Source organism: Aureobasidium pullulans (genome assembly GCF_000721785.1).
Source record: "Aureobasidium pullulans EXF-150 unplaced genomic scaffold scaffold_18, whole genome shotgun sequence".
In the NCBI taxonomy this organism is placed as follows: domain Eukaryota; kingdom Fungi; phylum Ascomycota; class Dothideomycetes; order Dothideales; family Saccotheciaceae; genus Aureobasidium; species Aureobasidium pullulans.
The window spans coordinates 470,986-492,627 of NW_021941038.1; the positions used below are offsets into that span (position 1 = coordinate 470,986).

Consider the following 21,642-nt stretch of genomic DNA (forward strand, 5'->3'; position numbering starts at 1 on the left):
ATGCACAAAGGGACGACAATAGAAGGCGCACCTGTTGGTCCAAAGCAGACATGATTCTTACAATTGCATTCGTATCATAACAATCTCACACAGTCAGCAATCCAACATCATGCCGCCAATCCCCATTTACGCAGATGCGCCCATCTCGGCGGCCAAAGCCGATGGTATAACCCCTCAGACGGCACCTCCACCAACTCGCACGACTGAGGTGCCAGCAACCACGACGAGCACTGCCAGCACCAACAGCTATCCGGCCGCTCAGCCTGGTGCCTCAGCAGAGCCTGCACCCACGGGCAGTGTCTCAAGACCTCAACCTCCACCACCTAGTGAAACAGTCCCCACGAGCGTCCAGACTGATGGCCCACCTCCTCCTCAGCCCGGCGCTGTGCCCACGCCATCACTCACTCACACCAATGGCTACAACCCCAATAGCCCAGCACCCCCAAGAGCACAGCCCATGCCCCAAATGCCATCACAACTCAACATTCCCGCACCAATGACAAGCAATCTGGCCTCCCACAGCACAGTAGCCGCTTCTCCAACCTCGCCCACACGCCGTCCCGTAACCCTACCCATGGGCCCCGTGCACAGCCGTCCCGCCAGCATCTCAACACACCCTCCGGGCTATCAACAGAACCCATACGCCGCTGAGATGACCTCTGCACAACGCGCCAGTCTTGAAGCCGCAGAGGCAGCAGAAAGAGGCCGCAGATCTGGCCGCAATAGCATTAGCGAATGGATTGCCGGGGAAGACGACGGCTTTGGCAGTCCTTCCACCGGCTCGGCAAAAGCTTGGGATGCCGTCAAGGGTTTCGCTACACAGGCTGGAACATGGGCGGGCAAGGCCAATGAGTTTGCGAGTAAGAAGCTTGGTTGATCTACTCCGTTGCCCTGCATTGATGCAGCAGTTGGTATAGATAGTATACACTCAGTGGACTTTTGGGCGTCACCGTGGGTTTGGCAGAGGATGGGTTGGGTTGGGTTTCATGCATTATGATTTCCACGTTCGCTTTTATGTAACAACAAGACAAGACAACAGTATGACGGCTGAGAAGGCCACGTTCTTTTCCAAAAGATGCGCTGTCTATATGATCGCGATAGGCCCCAACCTGGTTGAATGCAGAGTCCAGGATCACGTTTGTGAAGACATTGAACTTGGAGCAACGAAACACCCACCGGAGATGACTGCAATCATGTGTTTCTACAGTCAACCGGCGTGACAGAGTACAGCATACGCCAAAGAGAGAAGCCACACGTCAAAAGCTCTAGTGATGAACTCTCAACAAACAGCATACCTGTTCCAAGCAGTCGAGTATCTACTAGAACGCTATACAGAACGGACTGTGCAATCTGATATGTGGGTATCTCCGAGGCGCGAGACACAGTCATGGGATAAACGATGGTGAAACATGCAAGAGGCCCATACTGCAAGAACGATCGGGTTTACATTCGTATGTTGGACCTTCTTCTCATCTTTTGATACCATGACAAAGAACATTCAAATCATTCCTGCCTACATTCAGTAGACTTCACCTCCTATATCGATGAGACAACCGACCAACTCTACTAATGACACCCAAATCTCTCCTATTCACCGCACTCCCACCACCTTCGTTCATATTACTTTCATCTCTGCCTACTTTCCGTAAACAATGATGCCGTCCACGTCGCTCTGACGGATAGGTCGTCCCGGACAGTTGGTACGTCGACCTGTGTCGCGAAGTCCCGTGCCTCCCACCAGATCCTGTAGTTCATAGAACACACTGTATCTTATTGTTTCAACATTTTTGGCTCCAGCCCGCTGAGGGGGCTGGATGTGCTGTGATGGGAGTTTCTTAGCGCTACGAGAGCTTCTTTTATGTGGCGGCAGCATGTGAGCACTAACAGGTCGATTATGGTAAACTTCAATTGAATATCTGATCATAGCTAATTGACGTCTATCCATGTATGCGCGAACAAGCCAGTCTATAAATGTCCATCTATACAGAACTCCGAACAAGCAAGTCTAGTAAACACCAGGCAGGATCTTCCATCTGACAATGGCGCAGTAGCGGTTCCAGTCATTGCCGTACTTGGCACGGCAGTGGGCATCGTCTCTACGTTCGCGGTGAATGAGGAGAACGGCAAAATAGAGCATGTAGAAGTAAGTGATGGGAGTACCCCAGCCAGCCATCTCGCCATTGGGTCCTTGGCTGATGATCTTGTCGCCAGTGAAAGCAGCAGTGTGTATGACATAGCCGGAGAGCCAGGTGGGGAGGCAGTAAGCCCAAGACATGATCCAATCACCGAGGTAGTTGATGTGGCGGGCAGTACCCCACCAGCCAGAGGTCAAGAGGCGGGTACCACGGGCGGTCTCGATGTACTCAAGGTGCTTGACGTCAGGGTGGTTGGGGTTGGTTCTGAACTTGTTCTTCTCGCCATTGCTGGAACGGAAGATCCAGTAGCCAGTAAGCTGGACAGCCATGATGAAGGCGACCTTTGCCCAGCCAAGATGAACAGCGTGGATAGAGAGGTAGCGGGCTTGAATGCTGTAGATGAAGGGAACCCAGACGAGATCACCAAAGGCAAGCATGCAACCGAAACCGTCCGTAGTGATGTCCATGGTGGTCAGGATAGCAGGCTCGTTCCATAGAGCGTCAAGAACGTACCAGGCCTGAGTACCGACGACAATGTACATGGAATCGGTCACGGTGCCGTAAGTGCCGTACTGACGAGCGGCGAAAGCCAGGTCAAGCAAAACCCAGCCCAGAAGACCAGGTCTCAACTCCATGAAAGCCTTGATGTCGACCTCCCCGAAGATAGGGATGTATACACGAGGGTTGAGTTCCCTTCCAATGAACCAATCGTAAATCATGTTGCCAGTGGTACCTCCCTCGGCAAGTTCGCGGTTGTCAGGGTCGTTGGGCTTGACGGAGAAGGAGCGAACGTAGCAGAAAGTGGCAAGGAAGTAGGAGATGAGGATGTTTGTCGTCAACAGCTGCAAGTAGTTGTCATTAATGAAGGTCCAGACAGGGAAGTCGGCGCCCTGGAGGAAGGTACCAGCGGCGGCGATGGTGAGGATGAACATGGCAGAGGCGAAGGAGTTGAAGCGGTAGTCCAATCTTCCGCCAGAAGCGAGCACAACACCCTTGGTGGTGTGTGCAGGGAGGAAGGCATTGAGAGCGAGACTGAGTGTGTAGTATCCGAGGGTCGCGACAACAGATTTTGTGTTCAGGAGACCAGCAACGCCAGGCCATGCGACTTCTTGCTTGAGCTTTTCCAAGCTAAGAGTGGAGGGATCGGTCAACGAGGGAGGAGGACATCCGGTGACATCGTTGCAAAGGAAGGCGAAGAGGTAGCAGACGACAGGAAGGCCGAATGAGATGCCAATGGCGCCCAGACTGGTATACAAGTTAGTTCATTGCAATATTTCGGAAGGAGAGAACATACGGGCCGCCAAACTCGTAGCCGTGTTTATGATTTTTCGCCGTCATTGGTTCGGATTGGATATGTTGGAGAAGAGGGGAAAAGAGGGAAGGCGAAACGGAGGAAGAAATGTCAACAAGGGAAATTTAGTAATGACATGGTTCGACATGGTACGATCTCGTCCACAGCGACGATCTCCAGCCCTCGGCAGGGGGTACCGAGCGGCGGCAACCCCACGACGGACGACGGACGACGGACGGGTAGATGATGCTAAATGTGGCTTGAGTGATGCCGTCGTGTGGCTTTCAAGGTACGCATCCTCCAGACGCTTGTTGTACAACTGTCCTGCAGTGCGAGACTATCTCTTATCAAAAATCGCCTGTCCATCATGCAACCATCGATTTTGTATTCGCTGCTGGCTTTCGCCTTGCCAGCAGTCGTCAGCGCCGCCTCGGACGACTCCAAGGGCAAGAAGGAGAACCACGTACCCTGTACCATCCGCTCGCCAACCTCGGGCGCCTTCTTCGATCTAAACCCATTGCACGTCATTCTACCCGACGACCCAAAGAAGGCGAGCAAAGACGCGCGAAACGAGTCCTGGTCCGCTCGCGGTTACGACTATGGCGCAAACTTTACAATCAACTTCTGTGGTCCCGTAGTCGAGAACCTGACCAACGTCCAAGGCGTAGATGAGGCGAGATGGCAGAACGTCAGCGCTTTCTACGAATTGGACGGAAAGACCTTCAGCATAGGGTGAGACCGCTTCGCTCTCCATGCCCAATCGACAAGACTGACCACTTTACAATAGCCAACAAAACGCGGAACCCGTCTTCCGCGGTCGCAAGCTCGTTTTGAATTATACCGATGGCTCGCCATGTCCTGAAGTTCCCACTTCATCTCTCCTCTCACGCGGCATAGTCGGCGACGATGACGATGACGACGACAAAGACGACAAGCACAAGGACAAGGACGAGGACGGCGATGACAAGAAGAGCAGAAAGGGAGGCAGCAAAGAACCCTCGTCCAAGCTCGCCCGTCGCAAGAACACCATCATCTCTCTACTCTGCAGCACCGACCCTCTGGCTCCTCTCAACACTGTATCCTTTGTCGCGTCACCAGACAGCTGCACCTACATCTTCGAAGCCCGCTCTTCGGCAGCCTGCGGAGGTATCGAGGTCGCCAAACAGCAACTCGGCCCCAGCGGTGTCTTTGGCGTCATTGCCTTGATCGCAGTAATAGTATATGTTGTCGGTGGTTGCGTATACCAGCGCACCGTCATGCACCAGAGAGGATGGAGACAACTGCCCAACTACTCGCTCTGGGCCGGCATTGCGAGTTTCGTCTCGGTAAGACCACCTAGCGTCTGAACTACCGCGACAGTAACTAACAAGGCTTTACAGGACATGTTCGTCATTCTGTTCTCCTCATGCGCTCGATTCCTGCCCGGACGCAAGGGCTACAACAGAGTGGGCAACAACTTCAACAACGGCTCCAGCGCCGGAAGACGAGGCCGCTCGAATTCCGACGACGAAAACAGACTGATAGACCAATTGGACGAGGAGTGGGAAGACTAGACTTTGCGTCCCTTTACTCGTTGACATTCTTATAGCACTTTACCCTCACCCCCTTTCCCTAGTAATGCCTTGAGAGGCATGTCTCAAAAAGGAACATGATAACGGCATCTCATATCTTTTTTGGCGTTCTACTTCTATTGGATAGAAGGAAATGCCTTTTTGAATCACAAAATTCACTTTAATCTTCTATACTAAGCTTTTCTGTGGATATTCTTTGCCTCGTCAATGGGGTATTTGTTTGTTCGTTTCAATGAGTAAGATTGTGATTTCTATAGCCTGGAATATGGAGAGAAAAAGGAGGGTACTCGCTGGTTATGCAGGGGAATCTGTGTGTGCTCGAAAGAAGAAAACCGAGTGTTGAGCAAGAAAAAGGAAGGGCAAGAACAGACAAGAAATGATCGCTCGCGAGAGAGAAGAAAGGAGAAAATGTGTCAACGCCAGCCCAATGCAGAAATCAAGACACGGCAAAGAAATCAGAGAGAGAGAACAAAACCTCCAAGCCTTGCGCGGAAACCAAAAATGGGACGATATGCGGGCAATGTACCAGTGAAAGAGTCGGATCGGTCTTGTTTGCGTATGCCTTGTTTCCTCCTCATTATCGAAGAACTTTTTGTGTGTGCTTTTGTCGTGTTTTTTCTTTAGTCTGACCAGTCCCACACTCTCTTGAGGAAGGAGGCCATGTTGACTCTTTTGGATTTGATTTCCAACATCCATGGATGTTCCAGCATCCGCCAGGGTGTGGCTCGTCTGTTGGGTTCCTTTTCAAGACTGTCACATCCTGTCAGTATGGCTGATCATATGGTGAATATATGGCAAGACTTACCTGCACTCGATGAAGTACTTGAAGTTCTCACTCCATCGAATATCCTGTCCGTCAGGGGTGCCTATTTCATCCTTCAGCTTGGGAATGGGCTGTGAGACAATGTATGTTAAGAGGTCAATAAGCCCAGCCCTGGGTTGCATTTCCGTTCCGTCAGCCGGGAAGGGGAATCTGTGTTGCGCCACCTCGAGCAGTGTAACACCCAGACTCCACACATCGGAAGTGATGGTGTAGCTCTGACCAGTAATACGCTCCGGTGCCATGTAGTATGATGTTCCGATAAATGTGTTGGCGTCACCTTTAGTGCCGAACTCGCCAGAGACACCAAAATCGCAAAGCTTCACCTCTCCAGCTCGGGTGAGCAAGATGTTAGAGGGCTTGATATCGCGGTGGATGATGCGGTGACTGTGCAGGTAGGTGAGACCGTTGAGCACACCCTCGGCCACTTTGCCCAAGACCTTTTCACCTGTACGACCGCCCAACTTCTTGACCTCGCGATATACCGAGTCTAGAGAACCGCCCTCGCAGTACTCCATGCTGATACCGATCGTACCGTGGGTTTCATCGATGAAGGCGCCGTAGTAACGGCAGATGTGCGAAGAGGCGCAGTTCTTGTTGAACGACAGCTCACGTACAATCTGCTTCTTGACGTCTGGGTTGGGATCTGTTGTGATGATCTGTGCCAGAAGTCAGCTGTGTGCCTACGTATCTGCAGGAAGAGATGTCTACCTTCAACGCGAAGACCGTCTTTCCGCCCTTGAGTATACATCTATTGACGGCACCTCCTGCTCCTTCTCCCAGGCTTCCAAGTTCCACAATTCTGCTCTCCTTAGCAGCAACTTTCCAACCAGCATCGTCCAAATCTTCAACATCTAGCGGTCTTCCTTTTTCCAAACTCAGCTTCTCCAAGTCTGGCAATATTGCACCCTGCATACTGCCATCTCGTTCCATGTGTGTGCCACCAAGTCCGCCAGCGGACGATGACGAGTATAATGAGCCAGCGGCAGAAAGAGGATCTTGTGAATTAGATTGGCCACCGATCAAGCCGGCAAGAGAGGCCGAGTATGAAGATGCGGTGGTAGAGGTCGAGTAATTGTTGCTCGCGCCGTTGCTGTTGGATCTTGAACGAGCACTGTCGTCACTACTTCCAGCACCTTGAGCGGTCGAGAGTCCAGTGACTTGTAGTGGGGGCAGTTTCCCTCTAGCAGCATTCCTGGTCGTCTCTTGGGGAACTCCATGACTTCCCATTGGGGTAGCCAGGCTCAATTTTGGAGGGCCCTGGCGAGGTGGTATTTGTAGAGGGGGTACAGCATGTGAATTGTTGGCCGGATTCAAAGGTCTGGCATTTGGCGATGGTGGAATAGCCAGACCGAGTTTGGGGGTGCGTGATGCACTCGTGTTCCTGCTACCAGGAATTGGCGGTCTCAGGAGCGGTGCCGGCGAGGCCATGTCGACCGAAGCGACGGGCGGTCGCAAGACACCCGACGAGGACGACGGAGGCGTAGACGGAGGATCTTGATGGTCGGCCACGACGGGCAGGTTACCGCGTTCGAAAAGCGGGGGGTTTCCTGGGTAGAGGATGGTCTTGACTCTTGAGAGTTGACGCGCGGCGGGGGAGATGTGGGTCGACGGCGGGAGCAGAGCGAGAGACAATGGGCGTGGATTGTAGGCAGCTATCGAGGACGAGCAGAAAACAGTTATGGATGTTTCGAGTTGACCAGCGGATCGAGTCAGACCAATTCGAGACTTGGCAGGTACTTGCGGTCGCTGGGCACAAGTAGGGAAGCTACGATATGGGGTCTAGTCTCTAGCGTAAGCCAACGCATCATCCTGCCGGAGAGGGACGACTTACAGGAGCCTCTTCCAATTCTGTTGCTTCTTGTTGTTGCAAAGGTACAGCAAGGATTTCCAGCAGCAAGCGGGAAAAGGGGTTCAATACTTCGATTACTGAGGCTGACCGGTTTTCAATCTACGGGCGAGGGTGATGGACATGATGAGGCGCAGACGGGCACAGCCAATCCCACCTTTTGCTGCGCTACAACCGCCCGGGCATTGCGGGCAGCACTCATGGCGTGTTTCCATTGATGCATTTTGAGTGCCGCGCATGCATTCACCTGCAACTTTGTCTGCATCATGTGCGCTTGCTATCTGGTCGGGCAGACTGACCTCCATTTCGCCCATCCACCTGCATCTCTCTGTATATTATTTGGCGGTCTAGTCGTCGTCATTCACTCTTGCTAGCCGCCTTCTCTATACTTCACCTGAAAATGTACCGCTTCTTCTCGGTCGGGTGCTGTCGCATGAGAACCTACATGATACCGTGTGATTTGTTCACCTCTTGTCTTGTTTCGAGTGCCTGGGCTATGGGCGGTCACCCTCGGTATCCTTGTACATCTAGAGGCAGCGGTGCAACACATTTTCTCCGAGCAATGCGAGCGTGCTCCCGCATGCTCATGCTCATGCGCATGCTCATACCTCGGTCACTGTTGACATAAGCACAGAATCTCAACATGTGCTCAAGCTTTATAACGCATGCATGTATTTGCGCTCGGTATCTATCGTGATATCATGATCCTCCTTGCTTGCACCTTTACAAAGCGCTGGCAGCGGTGAGCTTGCTCTTGAGGTCGTCCTTCTTGAGAGCCTGGATGTCCGAGTTGCCACCAATGTGCTCCTTGTTGATGAAGATGTTGGGCACACTGCGCTGGCTGGTCATCTCGGCGAGGGCGTTCTGGATGTCGGCACCGTCATCTACAAAGACAAATTGTTAGCCGTCGAGTTCCGATGAAATAAGACAGCTCGGCGCGGATTCTTACCAATCTGGTCGAGCTCGAGGGCGTAGAACTTGGCGCCGGACTTGGAGAGCAGCTCCTTGGTGGCCTTGCAGTAAGGGCAGTACGACTTGGAGAAGACGGCTGGGGAGTGTTAGTGTTTGCGCCACAAGCAGCAGCTGCCGCTGGATAGGATAGTGAAGCATACCAACGCCGTTCTGGTCGATGATGTTCTGAGCCTTGGCCTTTGCGGACGACATACTGGCGGGACTGGTCGCGCGGGTGAAGAAGCTTCGTACGAAGTTAATGATGGGCGAGTTGTGAGGGGTGTAGATGTCGAGAGGACAGGGTTTGCAATTGATGGTATTGGGCCGAGAGGGATGTTGGCTTGCTTTATTGAGGAACAAGAGCTTACAAAGCCACGATCGTCCCCCTCAGGCAAACAGCACGTCATTTCAAGCATTCTAGAAGACGTTCAGACATCGCTGCAATGATCTATTCTCCGACACGGATCTGAAAACATCCGCAGACAATAAGATGAATCAACACAGCAGTGATTTGTAACTCCTCATCTCATGTGATATCAGAAGTAACAGTGCAGAGTTGTGCGAGATTGGTACTCGTACTCATGTCCTCGGTGGAGGGGAAGTTGAATGGCGGAGCTCGAGGGATGGCTTGGCGAGGATGAATGCCATCATGCATGAGGTCGAATTGCCATAGCGAGATGCCTCCAAACATCACAACCATGTCAAGCAGCACAATGGCGACTCCGTGCCGCTCAGCGATGCGATTGCTCTCTGCCAGATCAAGATGCATGCTCCAAAATCCCCGTGTCAAGTCGACCTTGTCGCAAACTCGCTACTCGTCGAGATATAGCAACCCTGCAGCTCGCGCTACGGGCTCAACACTCTCCGCCAGAGCTCCTTCTTTCCTTGACCAGCAACAGAACATCGACTCCGAAGATGTAGAAGACCGTGCTGTCAATCCTCTGGATGAGCTCGCCGCCCGTCGCGAGTTTGAGGCCAAGCGTGCAAACGCAATGCATCGTATGCGATTCGCCGCTGTTGGCTTACTCATGAGCGTTGGTGGCCTTACACTCACTCTCTACAACCTGAATCTGGACGAGCTAGAAAAGAGTGCCAACAAGAAGAAGGCCCAACTGGACGCTGGCCCAGGTTCCGAAGATTTCCAGGGCCGTCACGTCCACATCATCGGTGCTGGCGAGGACAAGAGGATTGTAGCTGAGGGTGACCAAGAGTTGGATTTAGTCAAGACTGGCAGTGGCAGCGTACCTTACTTCCCTCGCAAGATCTATCTACCTGTTCCTGGAACCGAATCCTCAAAGTCCGAGACCGCTCAACCCAACTCCCGCATCAACCCTGGCAATGTTCAAAACCAAGAGGAATACACCATGGTCGGCCTTGGTATCCGTACCGTATCATTCTTATCCATTGAGGTCTACGTCATGGGTCTCTATGTTCGTACTCAAGATATTTCGACTCTCCAGGCCCGTCTCATCCACCTGATCAACCCCGACGCTTCTACACTCGTGCCCGGCGAGAAGGACGGTCTCAAGCAACGTATGCTCGACCCTGACACTAGCGTTGAGATCTGGGAACAACTTCTGCGTGAGGAGGGCATCCGTTCCGCATGGCGTGTTGTGCCCTCCAAGAACACCGACTTTGCTCATCTGCGCGACGGTTGGGTCAACGGAATCAAGCGTGCTACGACAGAGGTCAACAGAGTCAAGCAGACCAACTCCAAAATCATCACTGCCGACTACGAGAATGAATCTTTCGGTGACGCCATGCGTGATTTCAAGGGCATGTTCAGCGGCGGTCGCACCCCCAAGGGCTCTGTTGTCCTCATGTTGAGAGATGCTCCTGGTTCCATGGAAGTCCTCTTCGAAGACCCCGCCAAGGGCACCGGCATCGAGAGAGTCGGCAAGGTCGAGGATCCTAGAATCAGCAGGCTGATCTGGATGGGCTACCTGGCAGGCAAGAACGTCAGCTCGGAGCCGACGAGAAAGCACGTGGTTGATGGTTTCGTCGGCTTCGCCGGCCGCCCTGTAGGCTCAGTTGAGACCATGGTCGTCTAGGCATGTACATATATGTAATACTCAATGATCAAAATGCTTACCTAGAAGATGTTCGAAGCGTTCGTGAGCAAGATTGCGACTGATCACTGCGATGACTCGTGCGGCTGTCAAAGCAGTCATTCATGCAATTCACGGTACGCACAGCACTTGTGAGTAATTCGTCGCTCCACGAGTGTTCATTTCGATAAGAGGGCCCAAGTTTGATCTGTTGAAGCTCTCATCGCACTACAGCGGTCGCAAAGAAATCAGAACATTGACCAAGATGTCACCACAAACAATAGTATGGTCATACACATCAGGCGCAGATTTGCCTCCACCACAAAATTCCATACAAGAACTTCGACATCGAAGCACACCGGGTCCATTGGTCCACACCATCCCAAAAGACTCGGTTCAAACCATGACAAAACTTGACTCCAAGTCACTGCCAAAAGAAGGAACAATCTTCCACTCGACAATCTCAAACCGCAATTTCCGTATCCTCATCAATACAGGAGCCCAAAAGCAAAAGCCGACAACCTTCTTGATGCTCCCTCTTGAAGTCCGAATTACAATCTACAAATATGCCCTCGAACTAAAAGGAGTCGGAATAACTCGATACCACTTACGGTATATCAGTAGAGAACACAGGGCCCACTACAGACTACCGCCGTTGCTACGCACACACCCACAAATGACACGCGAGATGTATGCTTCTTGCACTTTAAGTGTGTTGATGGATTACCAACGGATCCCGGAAGAAGGGAGAGATTGGCAGGATGCCCTCATCGGTAATGATTTTCGTGCGAACACTCATGGAGCAGGGGTCAAGGTATCCAGGTTCAACGATGACAAGAACCACAAGGGCTTACTCCTGGATATCAAGATCATCTGCTCGGGTTGTGCAATGATAGGACCACCAAGGTGTCGTGATTGTGAGCAAAAGTCTTGGTGGTTTGAAGGAAAGATGACAAGGATCTTCAAGCAAATGAAAAGTTTGTCTCAAGTATTATGAGAGACAGACAGACAACAGACCATCTAGATAGCCATGTACATAATCATAAGTTTCTGCATGTACAAATACTTCGTCTTGTTTGCGAGATAGGACTCTTCGAGATCCTACTTGTGCGAAGCCTCCAAAAGCCAACAATCTACGTACGTATCCCCAACACCTCGCTAAAAACAAAAAGCCTAGGTCTAACTAATACTACAATCTGATATTACCATTGCTACTGCTGCCGCCGCCGCCGCCGAACAGCTTTCCAAAGAAATTGATTCCTTCTCCTGAGCCCTGACCACCGTCGTCGTTGTCTCCACTCATCCACTTGGGCTTCTTGATACCCTCGCCTATGTCTCTAAGCCATGCCGGCGTCTCCACTGTATCGAATGTGTTGCGCATACGCTGGCCGACGTCTTGGAAGAAGGCGCGGTCGCTGGTGTCTTCATCTTCAGCAGGCATGCGTGCTGCAGCTCTTCTGGCGGCAGAGGCGCGATTGTTGTTGGTCAATCGAGATGGTCGATTGAGATCGGCACTATGGCGTGGTGATGGCTCGGCTGAAGACAACAGGCTCGAAGAAGCAATATTGAGCTGTGATCCATCGGCCTGCAGCTCGCGTTCGATAAGAATACGACCTTCACGCCAAGTGCCAGCCCCTGGCTCGTCGTGTTCGTCTTCGATCACGCCGAATCCGATGATGTTCTTAACCTTGCCGTATAGGTTGAAGAGAGTCGCGAATACAGGTAGCAAGACAACGATAGGAAAGTAAGCAGAGAAGTTACCAATGACCGGTGTCAGATTGATCAGCCGTCCGAGGAAGCGGAAGAAAGTCGTACCCTCGCTGATAGTAGGGTCAATCATGGTGATGAAGTTGAAGCTTAGCGGCACTGTAAGCTTTGCCACTTGCAAGCTGTACCAACAAGCGCTTTCAGCATAGGTCTGACGACGTACGAGCGCACGATTACCCCAGACCTTGACTTCTGTCACCGAATACAAGGCTGCAGCACACATGTAAAGCAGCCATGCAGCGGAAATCATCTGACCAGCGAAGCCGATCTGGCCTCGAGAGCTTGAGGGGTGGTGTACAACACTCTTGCCGACCAAGGACAGCTTGGGCGCCTTCTCATGAACCACTTCTGACCAGATAAGCCCAACGGATGCACATGCAAGGAAAACACCCACAACGATGCGAAGGGCAGGAAAAACGTGAACCTGGACATGATAGCGCATGTTGGCTGATGTTGGGCGTTGCGATGAAGGAAAATCGATGAGCGACTGCAGTCTGGCAGCTTGCCTAACCAAGTGATTCCACTCGCCTGTAAAGCGAGCGCGCTTGTGTCGTGCGCGCTTTACCTTTCGAGAAAGTTCTGCCATATATCTCTCCGTCACGACGGGTGGGGGTGCAGGTGCAGATATGGCAGTGGGACGTGACTCGGGCAGGTTAGATGTGTCGTAGAGTTCCTCTACCCAGTCTTGTAGATCCCTGGGCATGGCATTCTTGCGCTGGCGCAGCTGCAGGATTTGAGCCTCGACCTGTGCTAAATCATCAATGGCCTCATCTAATTTGTCGTGTATCCCCGGCGCATGAGTCTGAAGCCTCCTCAATCTGGCACTGACAGTCGCATCTCTGATCAGACGGCGTGGTATGGCAACGAGTCCATGACCCATAAGGTAGATGGACAGAATCAGACCGTATGCATAAGCCATGGCCATGACTAGAGCCTTGAGTGTTGTGGCCTTGGTTGTAGTATCATCATTGTGATTCTGCCAAAAGAAGTAGATTGCGCCAGTGGTTCCAAGAGATAGAGTGATGAGTTGGTAGCGCGCATTAGATCGGAGAGAATATATGAATCGGTCCTTGGGTTCCCGGTAGCCTGAGTCACAGTACTCACCGAGTAGAGGGAGTACAAACCTAGGGATAATGTGTTAGCGGGAGCGTGAACGAAGTGGAGGAATCATATGGAAGTCGACGGACCATGTCAAGCAAAAGGTGAGCCAGTATGCAAGTCGCCATGCGACCAGCATGACGTTGTCGGGCAGCCATATTCCTCTTTGGCCTTCTGTGTCGGTTCCGGACGATGAGGCCAAGTCAATTGGTACCAGGAGGACGATGGAGGACGGGAGGGCGAGGGCCAAGAAGACAGGAATCAGAAGATAGGCGGGAGTAGTTCGTAAAGGAAGGTAGTATCGGAGAAGAAGAATGACTGTTGTCGAGATAGAAAGCAAGGCGAGTATGGCAAAAACATCGGAGCCAACGGAGGACGATGGAGCCATGTTGGTTGATGATTGAACAAGGAAATGTTGGAGACTAGCGGATCACGGGCGGGGCAGGAGGATCATTGTGTTGACTGAGTGGATTGAATGGAGGAAAGAGCGAAGTGTTGGTTGCTACGGAGCTGCAAGTGTTTATCGTACGGAGGAGTAATATTGCGGACTCGCCGGAAGACAGGCAAGCGCTCTCTCCAGGCCCCAGTGACGCAGCTAGCAAGCAGCAGGACCAACGTTGGCAACGTTGGCGAAACGTGAAGGAGCGAATGAAACAAGAGCCAAGGGGACAAAAGGGGCCCGTTCGCGGCGAGAGGCTGCGCCAGAATCTTGCTGCTTGCCGCGGGGCTGCTTTGTGTTTTTGAGGTTCCTTTGACTGCAATCCACCAAACAATCCATCTGATCAACGTCTCGCCAACCAAGGCACTCTCAACACAACCCCATCACATCGACTCCCACATCGCAATCATGTCCGAAGCCGAGAACAAGCCCAAGGACGTCGCCGCCACCGACGCTCCCAAGACTGAGGAGACCAAGACCGTCACCGAGCAAGCCACCGAGGCCGCCGCTGCAACCGCTTCCGCCGTCAAGGACAATGTTTTCAGCATGTTCGGTGGTGGTCCCAAGAAGGAGAAGGCTGAGGAGAAGGACGAGGGCGCTGATGAGCCCAGCGGAAGCTCCAAGGCTGCCGTAGCAAAGACCGGTGACGAGGTAAGATGATGCGCTCGCTACCTGCACCTTATCTATTCGATACGAGATGCTGATATACCTTCCACAGGAGGAAGAGGTCGACGACAAGGAGCCCGATGTCCACTTCGAACCCGTTGTTCACCTTACCGAGAAAGTCGACACCAAGACACACGAGGAGAGTGAGGAGCAGACCTTCAAGATGCGCGCCAAGCTCTTCAAGTTCGACCGTGACAGCAGAGAGTGGAAGGAGCGTGGTACCGGTGAGGTCCGTCTGCTCAAGCACAAGGAGAACGGCAGAACCAGACTTGTCATGCGTCGTGACAAGACCCTGAAGGTCTGCGCCAACCACTACGTTGTCCCCGACATGAAGCTCTCCCCCAACGTCGGCAGCGACCGCTCATGGGTCTGGAACGCTTCCGCCGATGTTTCCGAGGGCGAGCCTGAGGCTCAGACCCTTGCCATCCGTTTCGGCAACAGCGAGAGTGAGTTTTGTGCCACTGTTTGCGCTTCTGAATCCATGCTGACGTATCTCCAGACGCCAACCTGTTCAAGGAGGCCTTCATCAAGGCCCAGCAGGAGAACGAGGCCCTTTTCAGCAAGACTGACTAGATACCGGTCTAGTAACCAGATGACCACGCCGCCATTTGTGCACCACCAAGCAGTAGCCAGGCCCAGAATCCAACCAACACCTTGAAGCCCCCCTATCACATGCACATGCCACATCTTCCTCGCCCACATCACGACCCACATCTGACGAAGACACCGAGATGCATTCTGCATTCAGCATTCTGGGCGTTCTGCACTGCATCCCCCCTCCCCAAATTCCCTGATCTCTCGTTGACGGCCCCGAGATGATGATGATTATTCCCCAGTCTCCTTAGCGCCTTCATCTAGATAGAGCACATGACGGTTAATGTATCTACGTCTTCGGATCTTCTTTCACAATACCTCCAGTCACTTCTTGTCTTGCATGTGTGAAAGGGGAATTCTCGGTTCACAATTGTACCGTCGTCATTGTGCCAAGCAAGCCTCAAGGCTCCCCGCAAATGGAACTTTACACGCTCAGCTGTCGCGTCTGGCGTCGCAAAAGCAGAGGGTCGTGTCTAACCATCTAATTCTTACATTAAACATCCTTGCCGCTGTATTGACCCGTCTCTGGTGAATATCATATAACACATCTCCGCGCCGAGCCTTCTCATTCTACCCCAGTTTCATCGCAGTACCACGATGCCTGATGTGCGCCAACTTCCCCATCCATTTGGCCTTTCGGCATACTGACGCGCCTACAGATTAAGCGTCAGATCAAGCTCGTTACTGAGCAGCACGTCTTGTATGTTGCTGCTGTTGCCCCTGCTAGCTTCGCCGCAAAGACCGATCTGACAAGTCCTCTTCCACCCACAGGCCTGATGTCCCCTCAGAAGTCGAGGGCTTCCCTATGCGCGAGTGGAGCATCGAGATCTACGTAGTAGGACCCAACGACGAACAACTGCCCGCCACCTGTTTCGAGAAGGTGACCTACCGCCTGCACGAGTCTTTCGGCAAGCGCGCCACACAACGTACGCTGCGCCCCAGCTCTACTCGAGCTTCAAGCCCACCTTCCTGAAAGAGACCGATGTTGACGTGAATACATAATGCAGATCTGAAGAACCCTCCTTTCAGGATTCAAGAGCAAGGATGGGGTGAATTCGACATGTCTATTGTCCTTCAACCTTTCTCCCAGCCAAAGGGCGAACAGACTGTCTTCCACGACTTGAACTTCCAGCAAGAGCGCTATGAGAGTCTGCAGCAGTTTGTATGTCTTGACCCATAGCCCTTTGTTCAACCCACGACTAACAACACACAGACTTTCCGCAACCCCAAGCCCGAACTCATAGAAAGACTGAGGGAATCTGGGCCAGTGGGCGATGCCAACGGTGCTCCCAAGCCCGAGAAGAGAAAGAAGACTTCCAAGACTGTACGTTACTCTCCTGCTTCTCAGAACGATTGTGGCTGACAAATACAACAGCAAGTCGATATGGAGAAGTTGGCCGAGGGTCTGGAGAGACTCGGTGAGGACGACCTCTTGCACGTCGTCCAACTGGTCCACGACAACAAGACCGAGGAGACATACACCAAGAATGATGTTGAGAGTACGTCTTTCGGCCACTGCGATAAACACTTTGACACTAACATGAAGTACAGACGGCGAGTTCCACGTCGACCTTTACACTCTTCCGGACCAGCTCATTAAAATGCTATGGGACTTCGTCAACCAGAAGGTCAACATCTCAGAATTCTGAATATCCTGATAATCTACCTAGCTGTCTTATTTGCTTGTGATTCACTGGGGACGGATGAACACCCGTCAGAAATGGCCACCCCAATTCCAGTCCACACACGCGTGTGAAGTGCTCATGGGGCGAGCACTACAATGGAGGTTCGAGTACGAGACGAAAAGGTGCAGAAACGGCAGCAAGAATTGAAGGGCGTTTGACGACAACATAATCGATACCCGCCGGAAATAACGATATGGCTTTTTTTCTATTACTTCTCAGGTAGCTGGACAAAAATAATGGTCCTCTACTACATGTGTGCCTCCTCTTTCTGCTGTCTATCGTGCCCATTGCAAGTTCTTCCATGAGATCTAACAGGACTAGCAATCTTGAAGTCTCGTTTAGATGAAAATGCCAGACAGCTTCCACCAACACGCACTGATGGTACTTGACAGACGAGGAAGGTGTTCGTGGTGTATAAATTCATGATTCTTTTGATGATGTGTATCAAAGACTTCCCGACATGTATGGTATCCTCTAAAATCCTCCAATCATTCCATCAATCCCAAATATACCGTACTCCGAATTCCCAAACAATGTATTCTATGTGACCGACGACCCTGATAATTTCAAACATCCAAAACTCCAAGGATGCTCGTTGATGGTTTTGATGCGATAATGGGTAGAAAAAAAAAAAGCAAGGCAATGTTGATGGTATGCCCGGGGAGGCCTACTTCATCTCGATGTCGACATGTTCGTCGTCGAAGTCCTCCATCTTTACGTCCACTTCTGCGAGAGCTTCTGATTCGATGCCAGCCATTGTGATATCGCTCTCTGCAGAATCAATCTCAATTTTGTCATCGGCAGCGGCGATGATTTTGTCGGCGAGGTGGTTGCTGCTGGTCGTCTGAGCATCCAACATTTCGCTGTCGGTAAGGCTGCTGGTTGTCCATACCATGGGTTTCTCGTCGTCGTCTGCCAGAGGATTGTGATGAAGCAGGCAGGGAGGTGTTGCGGCTTTGGTGAATAGCCTTCTGGGAACTTTACCCAGTCTGAGTTTTGGCGAAGGTCTGGGACTCAGGAATAGAGTCATGGATCCCTTGCCCTTGATGCTCTCCGTGAAGAGCTGAACGGCTCGTCTGCCGTTGATGGTCGTGAATTTGTGTGTAATTCTGACCTCGTGTTGCTTTTGGACGCTTGAGCGCGTCTTCATTGTGAAGGGGATGTTGGTAGGCATCTTGTTTGAGATGAGGAGGTGAGATGAGTGGATGAGTAGATGAGTAGATGGTAAGAGGAAGAAGGTTGCTGGGTTACTTTCGTTTGGCACAGAGGACTTTCTATGCGTCTGTATGGCACAGGAGTCATAGGAAAGCTCTTAGTGTAGAATGTTCTGTGCGACCGCAAACCAACTCATAATCCAATTCGCGAAATACAAGAGTCATCTGCTCTTTTGGCAGAACATCCTAGGTCATGATGATATATCAAACGAAGTATTCCCACGTGGCTATTGTGATCTGCTCGAGAATGCCTTTCTGCCGGGAGAGTATAGAATAGTCGATGTTGAAGCCAGGTAACTGCAATGATATTGAAAAACTCACGCATAATGCCTCTGCATGATTAATGGAAATCCGAGAGTAGGAATACCAGAGCGGGATACGCCGACGTCTCAGGCTCCCAGGCACCTTCCAAGGCAACTGCCGAGAGGTACAATGGATCTGACGATGAGTTCGACGTTCGTTGAGACAGCTCTGCAGAGCTATTCTTCTTTGGACGAATGACCTGGTATGAAAGTTGAACGCCTTCCGGTGGCTGCAAAGTAGAACACACTAGGGGACGAAGTTTGGTTCTGGTTGAATATATTCCGCACAACACATGTCTGTCGGTCAGAGTGCCGCAGCATATCCTGTAATATTGACGGGCGATGTGTATGCGATTCGATGAATTGGTCGACAGGAAGTGGGGTTGCCAGAGAGCATGAAAGTGTGTAACAATTGAACAAAACGTAGCCCATAGTCCCTACACTGGGACAAACTCTTGTAAGCACTGATACATGGATGATATGGAAGCCTAAAGGAGCTTTTGCTGTAAGCGACGTGGATCTTTTGTTGTTGCATCCGGGAATCCGAAGTCGATTGGTCTCTTGAACTGGCCAATAACGATCAATCCAGATTTGATCTACTGAGTCGTCGCCGAGTGCATCAAAGTCAACTAATCTTCAAGTGTTTCAGAATTTCTTGCAGTTGTGATTGAAGTTCTGTAGTCAAATATTCAACAACAGACTGGAAATTAATAATCCTATGGGTTGTGCGACAAGGTGGTAGGTTTATTCGAACACTTGATGTCCGTCTGGAAGCGTCGGCAGAAAGGCCGAGAGAGGAAGGCGGTATGGTCAAATGTCAACATAGACCGTCACCCCGATTTGCGACCAATTTCCTTCATCGTGCATCTTGGTAAAGACCTGGTGTCGTTGGTCCTGTGCTGGATGATTCACTCGAGTACAGGCCTCTGCTTGTGTGATATTGTATCGATATACTGGTGCTACCGAGTACGAGACTTCAAATTTCGCAGACCATCTCAAATTATCAAACACTTGAAGAGGTGGGAGCAGTTTGGGAGGAACAGCATGCATCCTTTCGCAATCTAGAGAAGAATTGCTACCTCGCTTACCTGTATGCAATGGATCGGGTGAGAATGTGGTGCATCTGCAATGAAGCTCTCGGCATGCAGGTAGCCGACAGCAGCTCTTGTTTGTTGAGACAGACAAATGAAGGGAAGATAACACTGTAGCCTGCGACGCGCCTTCCATTTAATTCTTCCCGTTCTCGCCGCGAAGCTCTCACAACTTCTTCTCTGTTCACACACTTTAGCCCCATCACTTTCATCACACATCGCGCCCTCTCTTCGCAATCATGGTGAGCATCTAGTGTGCAATGCCCTGCTCAAATGTTCCCTACTAACATCTTGCAGGGAGCTTGGGGTTATGATCTGTTCCAGTCGGATGACGACCTTGACACCATCTGTCTGCTTGATGAGTCTGCCGATCTCAACAAGGTGAAGGAAAAGATCCTGGCCGATCCAGCCAAGTACTCCTTCAAGAAGCAGCCAACCAAAGCAAAAGAAGGCGACAGCGCCAGCGACAGTGACATGGATATGGACGACAAGGAAGATACTGCCAGTGACGAGCCCGACGACTTGTATCTCACTCTGTACAATTCTGATTACCCAGACCTGCTTCAACAACATCTTGATAGCGGCGTCTTCATCCGTATGGTCAACGACCTGCGCGATAAGGGACGCGGCAACGCCCTCTGTTTACTCACTGCCTGTGCTATGCAGCTTGGTTGTCATATCCCTGATTGGTGTCGTCAAGAGCTCGTTGCTAGCTACAAGAAATGCCGCCTTCCCCCAGTCGGTGAGGCTCGCTTTGGCAAAGCTCTGCTTGAATACCGCAACGGCGTCCCTTACCCCTTCAACTCTAAGGGCTTGAACCTTACCGTCAATACTGGCAATCCTCACTACCAGGAATCCGAGATCACCTGGATGAGACTTGAAAAGGTGCCTGTCGGCGAGGAGATCACACAGCAGAACACCACCATCGAGCGCATCTGGGGCGACTTCAACAGACCTGTCGACGTGTGTGGAAATTGTGGTGCCCAGCAGTGTGAGGGCGGAAGCAACCTCAAGCGCTGCGCCGGTTGCAAGGAGAGGTAAGCGGTTCTCCTAACTTCTTGGTGGCGATTTACTAACGCCTGTTTGAGACTCTGTTGCTCGAAATTTTGCCAGAAGGCCCATACTCCTAAACATTCGGCCCTTTGCGTAGGCTTCCGCAAAGCCCGCGAGGAGCAACCCGATGATGCATGCGGCAATTGCGGTGCGAAGGAAGCAAAAGACGGAAATGCTCTGAAGCGTTGCAGTCGTTGCAAGGAAAGAAACTATTGCTCTGTGGAATGCCAAAAGGAGCACTACCCTGCTCATGCCTCAAAGTGCAAGGCCACAGCCGCCGAACCCAAGGAAAACGAGGACGGCAATGCTGGTCGTGTTCAGGGCCTGAACGTTCTTCAGACTTGGAGATGAGCAACTGTTGATAGTCGAGATTGCCGACGACTGACTCGGATAGAGCGTTCCATGGAAATTCGATGATATGTGGATGGCTTCTACACAGTCTAATGTTGCTGTTTTTCGTTTTCGTTCTGTAGCTTTGTGGAACCACAATTATGATCGTCACTCATAATCTCTTGTTGTTCATGTCTTCGTGACTCTTTGAAATCAACATTTTAAAGCTTCCAGGCAAGCAGACACATATACTGGAGGTTTGAAGAACTTGGGACTCGTCTTGCGACTACGTAAAGTATAGAACATAAGTTGGTTAGGCCGATGCATACTCAAAGCATCAACATAGAAGACTCCTAACCTCTGAAACAAAGAGTGAAATAGATATCCTCTCAAACATCATCCTGCATGAAATGCCTATGCAATGGACATCTGCCCTTGACGCATCTGACGCCCATATACACTCTCTTTGGGTTGGCACATGTGTCTGTAGCGCCCATGACTCTTCTGTAATCACATTGAATGACAATCTCGGAATTCGTGCTGCAGGTTTGATTGTTGCAGGGTGGTATGCGATATTTGGTGGAAACGACTGATATGTGGCACATTTGTTTTTCTGGTGTGCTGGTCGGATACGGCGATGGATCTAGGATATATAGAAAGGCATTCTGGAAAGACTGTGTTGCTTGTTAGATCTTGCTTTAAACGCTGAGTTGTTGGATATGGACGACTTTACTCTTG

At 51.4% G+C, this 21,642-nt stretch overlaps 12 protein-coding genes across 12 annotated transcripts; 7 read left to right on the forward strand and 5 right to left on the reverse strand.

Moving 5' to 3' along the window:
• Positions 1 to 109: 109 nt before the first annotated feature.
• Positions 110 to 1,052, forward strand: M438DRAFT_408009 (uncharacterized protein; the record flags this gene model as incomplete). The annotated part of the gene is made up of 1 exon (XM_029909929.1): positions 110 to 1,052. One exon carries the CDS (start codon positions 110 to 112, stop codon positions 875 to 877), a length of 768 nt encoding a protein of 255 aa, XP_029757790.1. The 3' UTR covers positions 878 to 1,052.
• A 953-nt stretch (positions 1,053 to 2,005) lies between these two features.
• On the reverse strand, positions 2,006 to 3,473 carry M438DRAFT_279727 (delta(14)-sterol reductase like protein; the record flags this gene model as incomplete). The annotated part of the gene is made up of 2 exons (XM_029901106.1): positions 2,006 to 3,380; positions 3,430 to 3,473. 2 exons carry the CDS (start codon positions 3,471 to 3,473, stop codon positions 2,006 to 2,008), a joined length of 1,419 nt encoding a protein of 472 aa, XP_029757791.1.
• Positions 3,474 to 3,601: 128 nt separating this feature from the next.
• M438DRAFT_324481 (mannose 6-phosphate receptor domain-containing protein) lies at positions 3,602 to 5,167 on the forward strand. Its single transcript, XM_029903058.1, has 3 exons — positions 3,602 to 4,158; positions 4,214 to 4,751; positions 4,806 to 5,167. Exons 1-3 carry the CDS (start codon positions 3,794 to 3,796, stop codon positions 4,977 to 4,979), a joined length of 1,077 nt encoding a protein of 358 aa, XP_029757792.1. The 5' UTR covers positions 3,602 to 3,793; the 3' UTR covers positions 4,980 to 5,167.
• Positions 5,168 to 5,617: 450 nt separating this feature from the next.
• Positions 5,618 to 7,248, reverse strand: M438DRAFT_279432 (MAP kinase; the record flags this gene model as incomplete). Its single annotated transcript, XM_029901083.1, has 3 exons — positions 5,618 to 5,747; positions 5,803 to 6,476; positions 6,529 to 7,248. 3 exons carry the CDS (start codon positions 7,246 to 7,248, stop codon positions 5,618 to 5,620), a joined length of 1,524 nt encoding a protein of 507 aa, XP_029757793.1.
• Positions 7,249 to 8,389: 1,141 nt separating this feature from the next.
• Positions 8,390 to 8,830, reverse strand: M438DRAFT_337996 (glutaredoxin; the record flags this gene model as incomplete). The annotated part of the gene is made up of 3 exons (XM_029904063.1): positions 8,390 to 8,550; positions 8,616 to 8,714; positions 8,779 to 8,830. 3 exons carry the CDS (start codon positions 8,828 to 8,830, stop codon positions 8,390 to 8,392), a joined length of 312 nt encoding a protein of 103 aa, XP_029757794.1.
• A 474-nt stretch (positions 8,831 to 9,304) lies between these two features.
• On the forward strand, positions 9,305 to 10,724 carry M438DRAFT_348090 (uncharacterized protein). Its single transcript, XM_029906056.1, has one exon. The coding sequence runs from the start codon at positions 9,331 to 9,333 to the stop codon at positions 10,666 to 10,668; it is 1,338 nt and encodes a 445-aa protein (XP_029757795.1). The 5' UTR covers positions 9,305 to 9,330; the 3' UTR covers positions 10,669 to 10,724.
• A 75-nt stretch (positions 10,725 to 10,799) lies between these two features.
• On the forward strand, positions 10,800 to 11,758 carry M438DRAFT_76351 (uncharacterized protein). Its single transcript, XM_029910307.1, has one exon. It carries the CDS (start codon positions 10,931 to 10,933, stop codon positions 11,660 to 11,662), a length of 732 nt encoding a protein of 243 aa, XP_029757796.1. The 5' UTR covers positions 10,800 to 10,930; the 3' UTR covers positions 11,663 to 11,758.
• On the reverse strand, positions 11,635 to 14,127 carry M438DRAFT_324492 (uncharacterized protein). The gene is made up of 2 exons (XM_029903059.1): positions 13,620 to 14,127; positions 11,635 to 13,556 (listed from the first exon to the last, which is right to left on the reverse strand). Exons 1-2 carry the CDS (start codon positions 13,916 to 13,918, stop codon positions 11,855 to 11,857), a joined length of 2,001 nt encoding a protein of 666 aa, XP_029757797.1. The 5' UTR covers positions 13,919 to 14,127; the 3' UTR covers positions 11,635 to 11,854.
• A 539-nt stretch (positions 14,128 to 14,666) lies between these two features.
• M438DRAFT_279297 (uncharacterized protein) lies at positions 14,667 to 15,208 on the forward strand (the record flags this gene model as incomplete). Its single annotated transcript, XM_029901076.1, has 2 exons — positions 14,667 to 15,081; positions 15,135 to 15,208. The coding sequence occupies 2 exons, from the start codon at positions 14,667 to 14,669 to the stop codon at positions 15,206 to 15,208; spliced, it is 489 nt and encodes a 162-aa protein (XP_029757798.1).
• Positions 15,209 to 15,681: 473 nt separating this feature from the next.
• On the forward strand, positions 15,682 to 17,346 carry M438DRAFT_348094 (transcription factor TFIIF complex subunit). The gene is made up of 7 exons (XM_029906057.1): positions 15,682 to 15,835; positions 15,889 to 15,929; positions 16,001 to 16,155; positions 16,237 to 16,391; positions 16,443 to 16,553; positions 16,605 to 16,728; positions 16,781 to 17,346. Exons 1-7 carry the CDS (start codon positions 15,827 to 15,829, stop codon positions 16,876 to 16,878), a joined length of 693 nt encoding a protein of 230 aa, XP_029757799.1. The 5' UTR covers positions 15,682 to 15,826; the 3' UTR covers positions 16,879 to 17,346.
• A 233-nt stretch (positions 17,347 to 17,579) lies between these two features.
• Positions 17,580 to 18,347, reverse strand: M438DRAFT_77437 (uncharacterized protein; the record flags this gene model as incomplete). Its single annotated transcript, XM_029910309.1, has 1 exon — positions 17,580 to 18,347. The coding sequence occupies exon 1, from the start codon at positions 18,086 to 18,088 to the stop codon at positions 17,582 to 17,584; it is 507 nt and encodes a 168-aa protein (XP_029757800.1). The 5' UTR covers positions 18,089 to 18,347.
• Positions 18,348 to 19,341: 994 nt separating this feature from the next.
• Positions 19,342 to 21,074, forward strand: M438DRAFT_367891 (uncharacterized protein). Its single transcript, XM_029907997.1, has 3 exons — positions 19,342 to 19,763; positions 19,819 to 20,558; positions 20,610 to 21,074. Exons 1-3 carry the CDS (start codon positions 19,761 to 19,763, stop codon positions 20,923 to 20,925), a joined length of 1,059 nt encoding a protein of 352 aa, XP_029757801.1. The 5' UTR covers positions 19,342 to 19,760; the 3' UTR covers positions 20,926 to 21,074.
• Positions 21,075 to 21,642: the final 568 nt, after the last annotated feature.

Bases quoted from the DNA above. Each gene is read 5' to 3' on its own strand.
- M438DRAFT_324481 (XM_029903058.1), top strand. From the start codon at position 3,794: ATGCAACCATCGATTTTGTATTCGCTGCTGGCTTTCGCCTTGCCAGCA. The intron at 4,159-4,213 runs GTGAGACCGCTT...ACTTTACAATAG, and splicing joins GGAAAGACCTTCAGCATAGG to CCAACAAAACGCGGAACCCG. The intron at 4,752-4,805 runs GTAAGACCACCT...AAGGCTTTACAG, and splicing joins GCATTGCGAGTTTCGTCTCG to GACATGTTCGTCATTCTGTT.
- M438DRAFT_348090 (XM_029906056.1), top strand. From the start codon at position 9,331: ATGGCGACTCCGTGCCGCTCAGCGATGCGATTGCTCTCTGCCAGATCA.
- M438DRAFT_76351 (XM_029910307.1), top strand. From the start codon at position 10,931: ATGTCACCACAAACAATAGTATGGTCATACACATCAGGCGCAGATTTG.
- M438DRAFT_324492 (XM_029903059.1), bottom strand. From the start codon at position 13,918: ATGGCTCCATCGTCCTCCGTTGGCTCCGATGTTTTTGCCATACTCGCC. The intron at 13,557-13,619 runs GTCCGTCGACTT...CATTATCCCTAG, and splicing joins CTCACCTTTTGCTTGACATG to GTTTGTACTCCCTCTACTCG.
- M438DRAFT_348094 (XM_029906057.1), top strand. The intron at 15,930-16,000 runs GTATGTTGCTGC...TTCCACCCACAG, and splicing joins GTTACTGAGCAGCACGTCTT to GCCTGATGTCCCCTCAGAAG. The intron at 16,392-16,442 runs GTATGTCTTGAC...AACAACACACAG, and splicing joins ATGAGAGTCTGCAGCAGTTT to ACTTTCCGCAACCCCAAGCC.
- M438DRAFT_367891 (XM_029907997.1), top strand. The intron at 20,559-20,609 runs GTAAGCGGTTCT...CGCCTGTTTGAG, and splicing joins TGCGCCGGTTGCAAGGAGAG to ACTCTGTTGCTCGAAATTTT.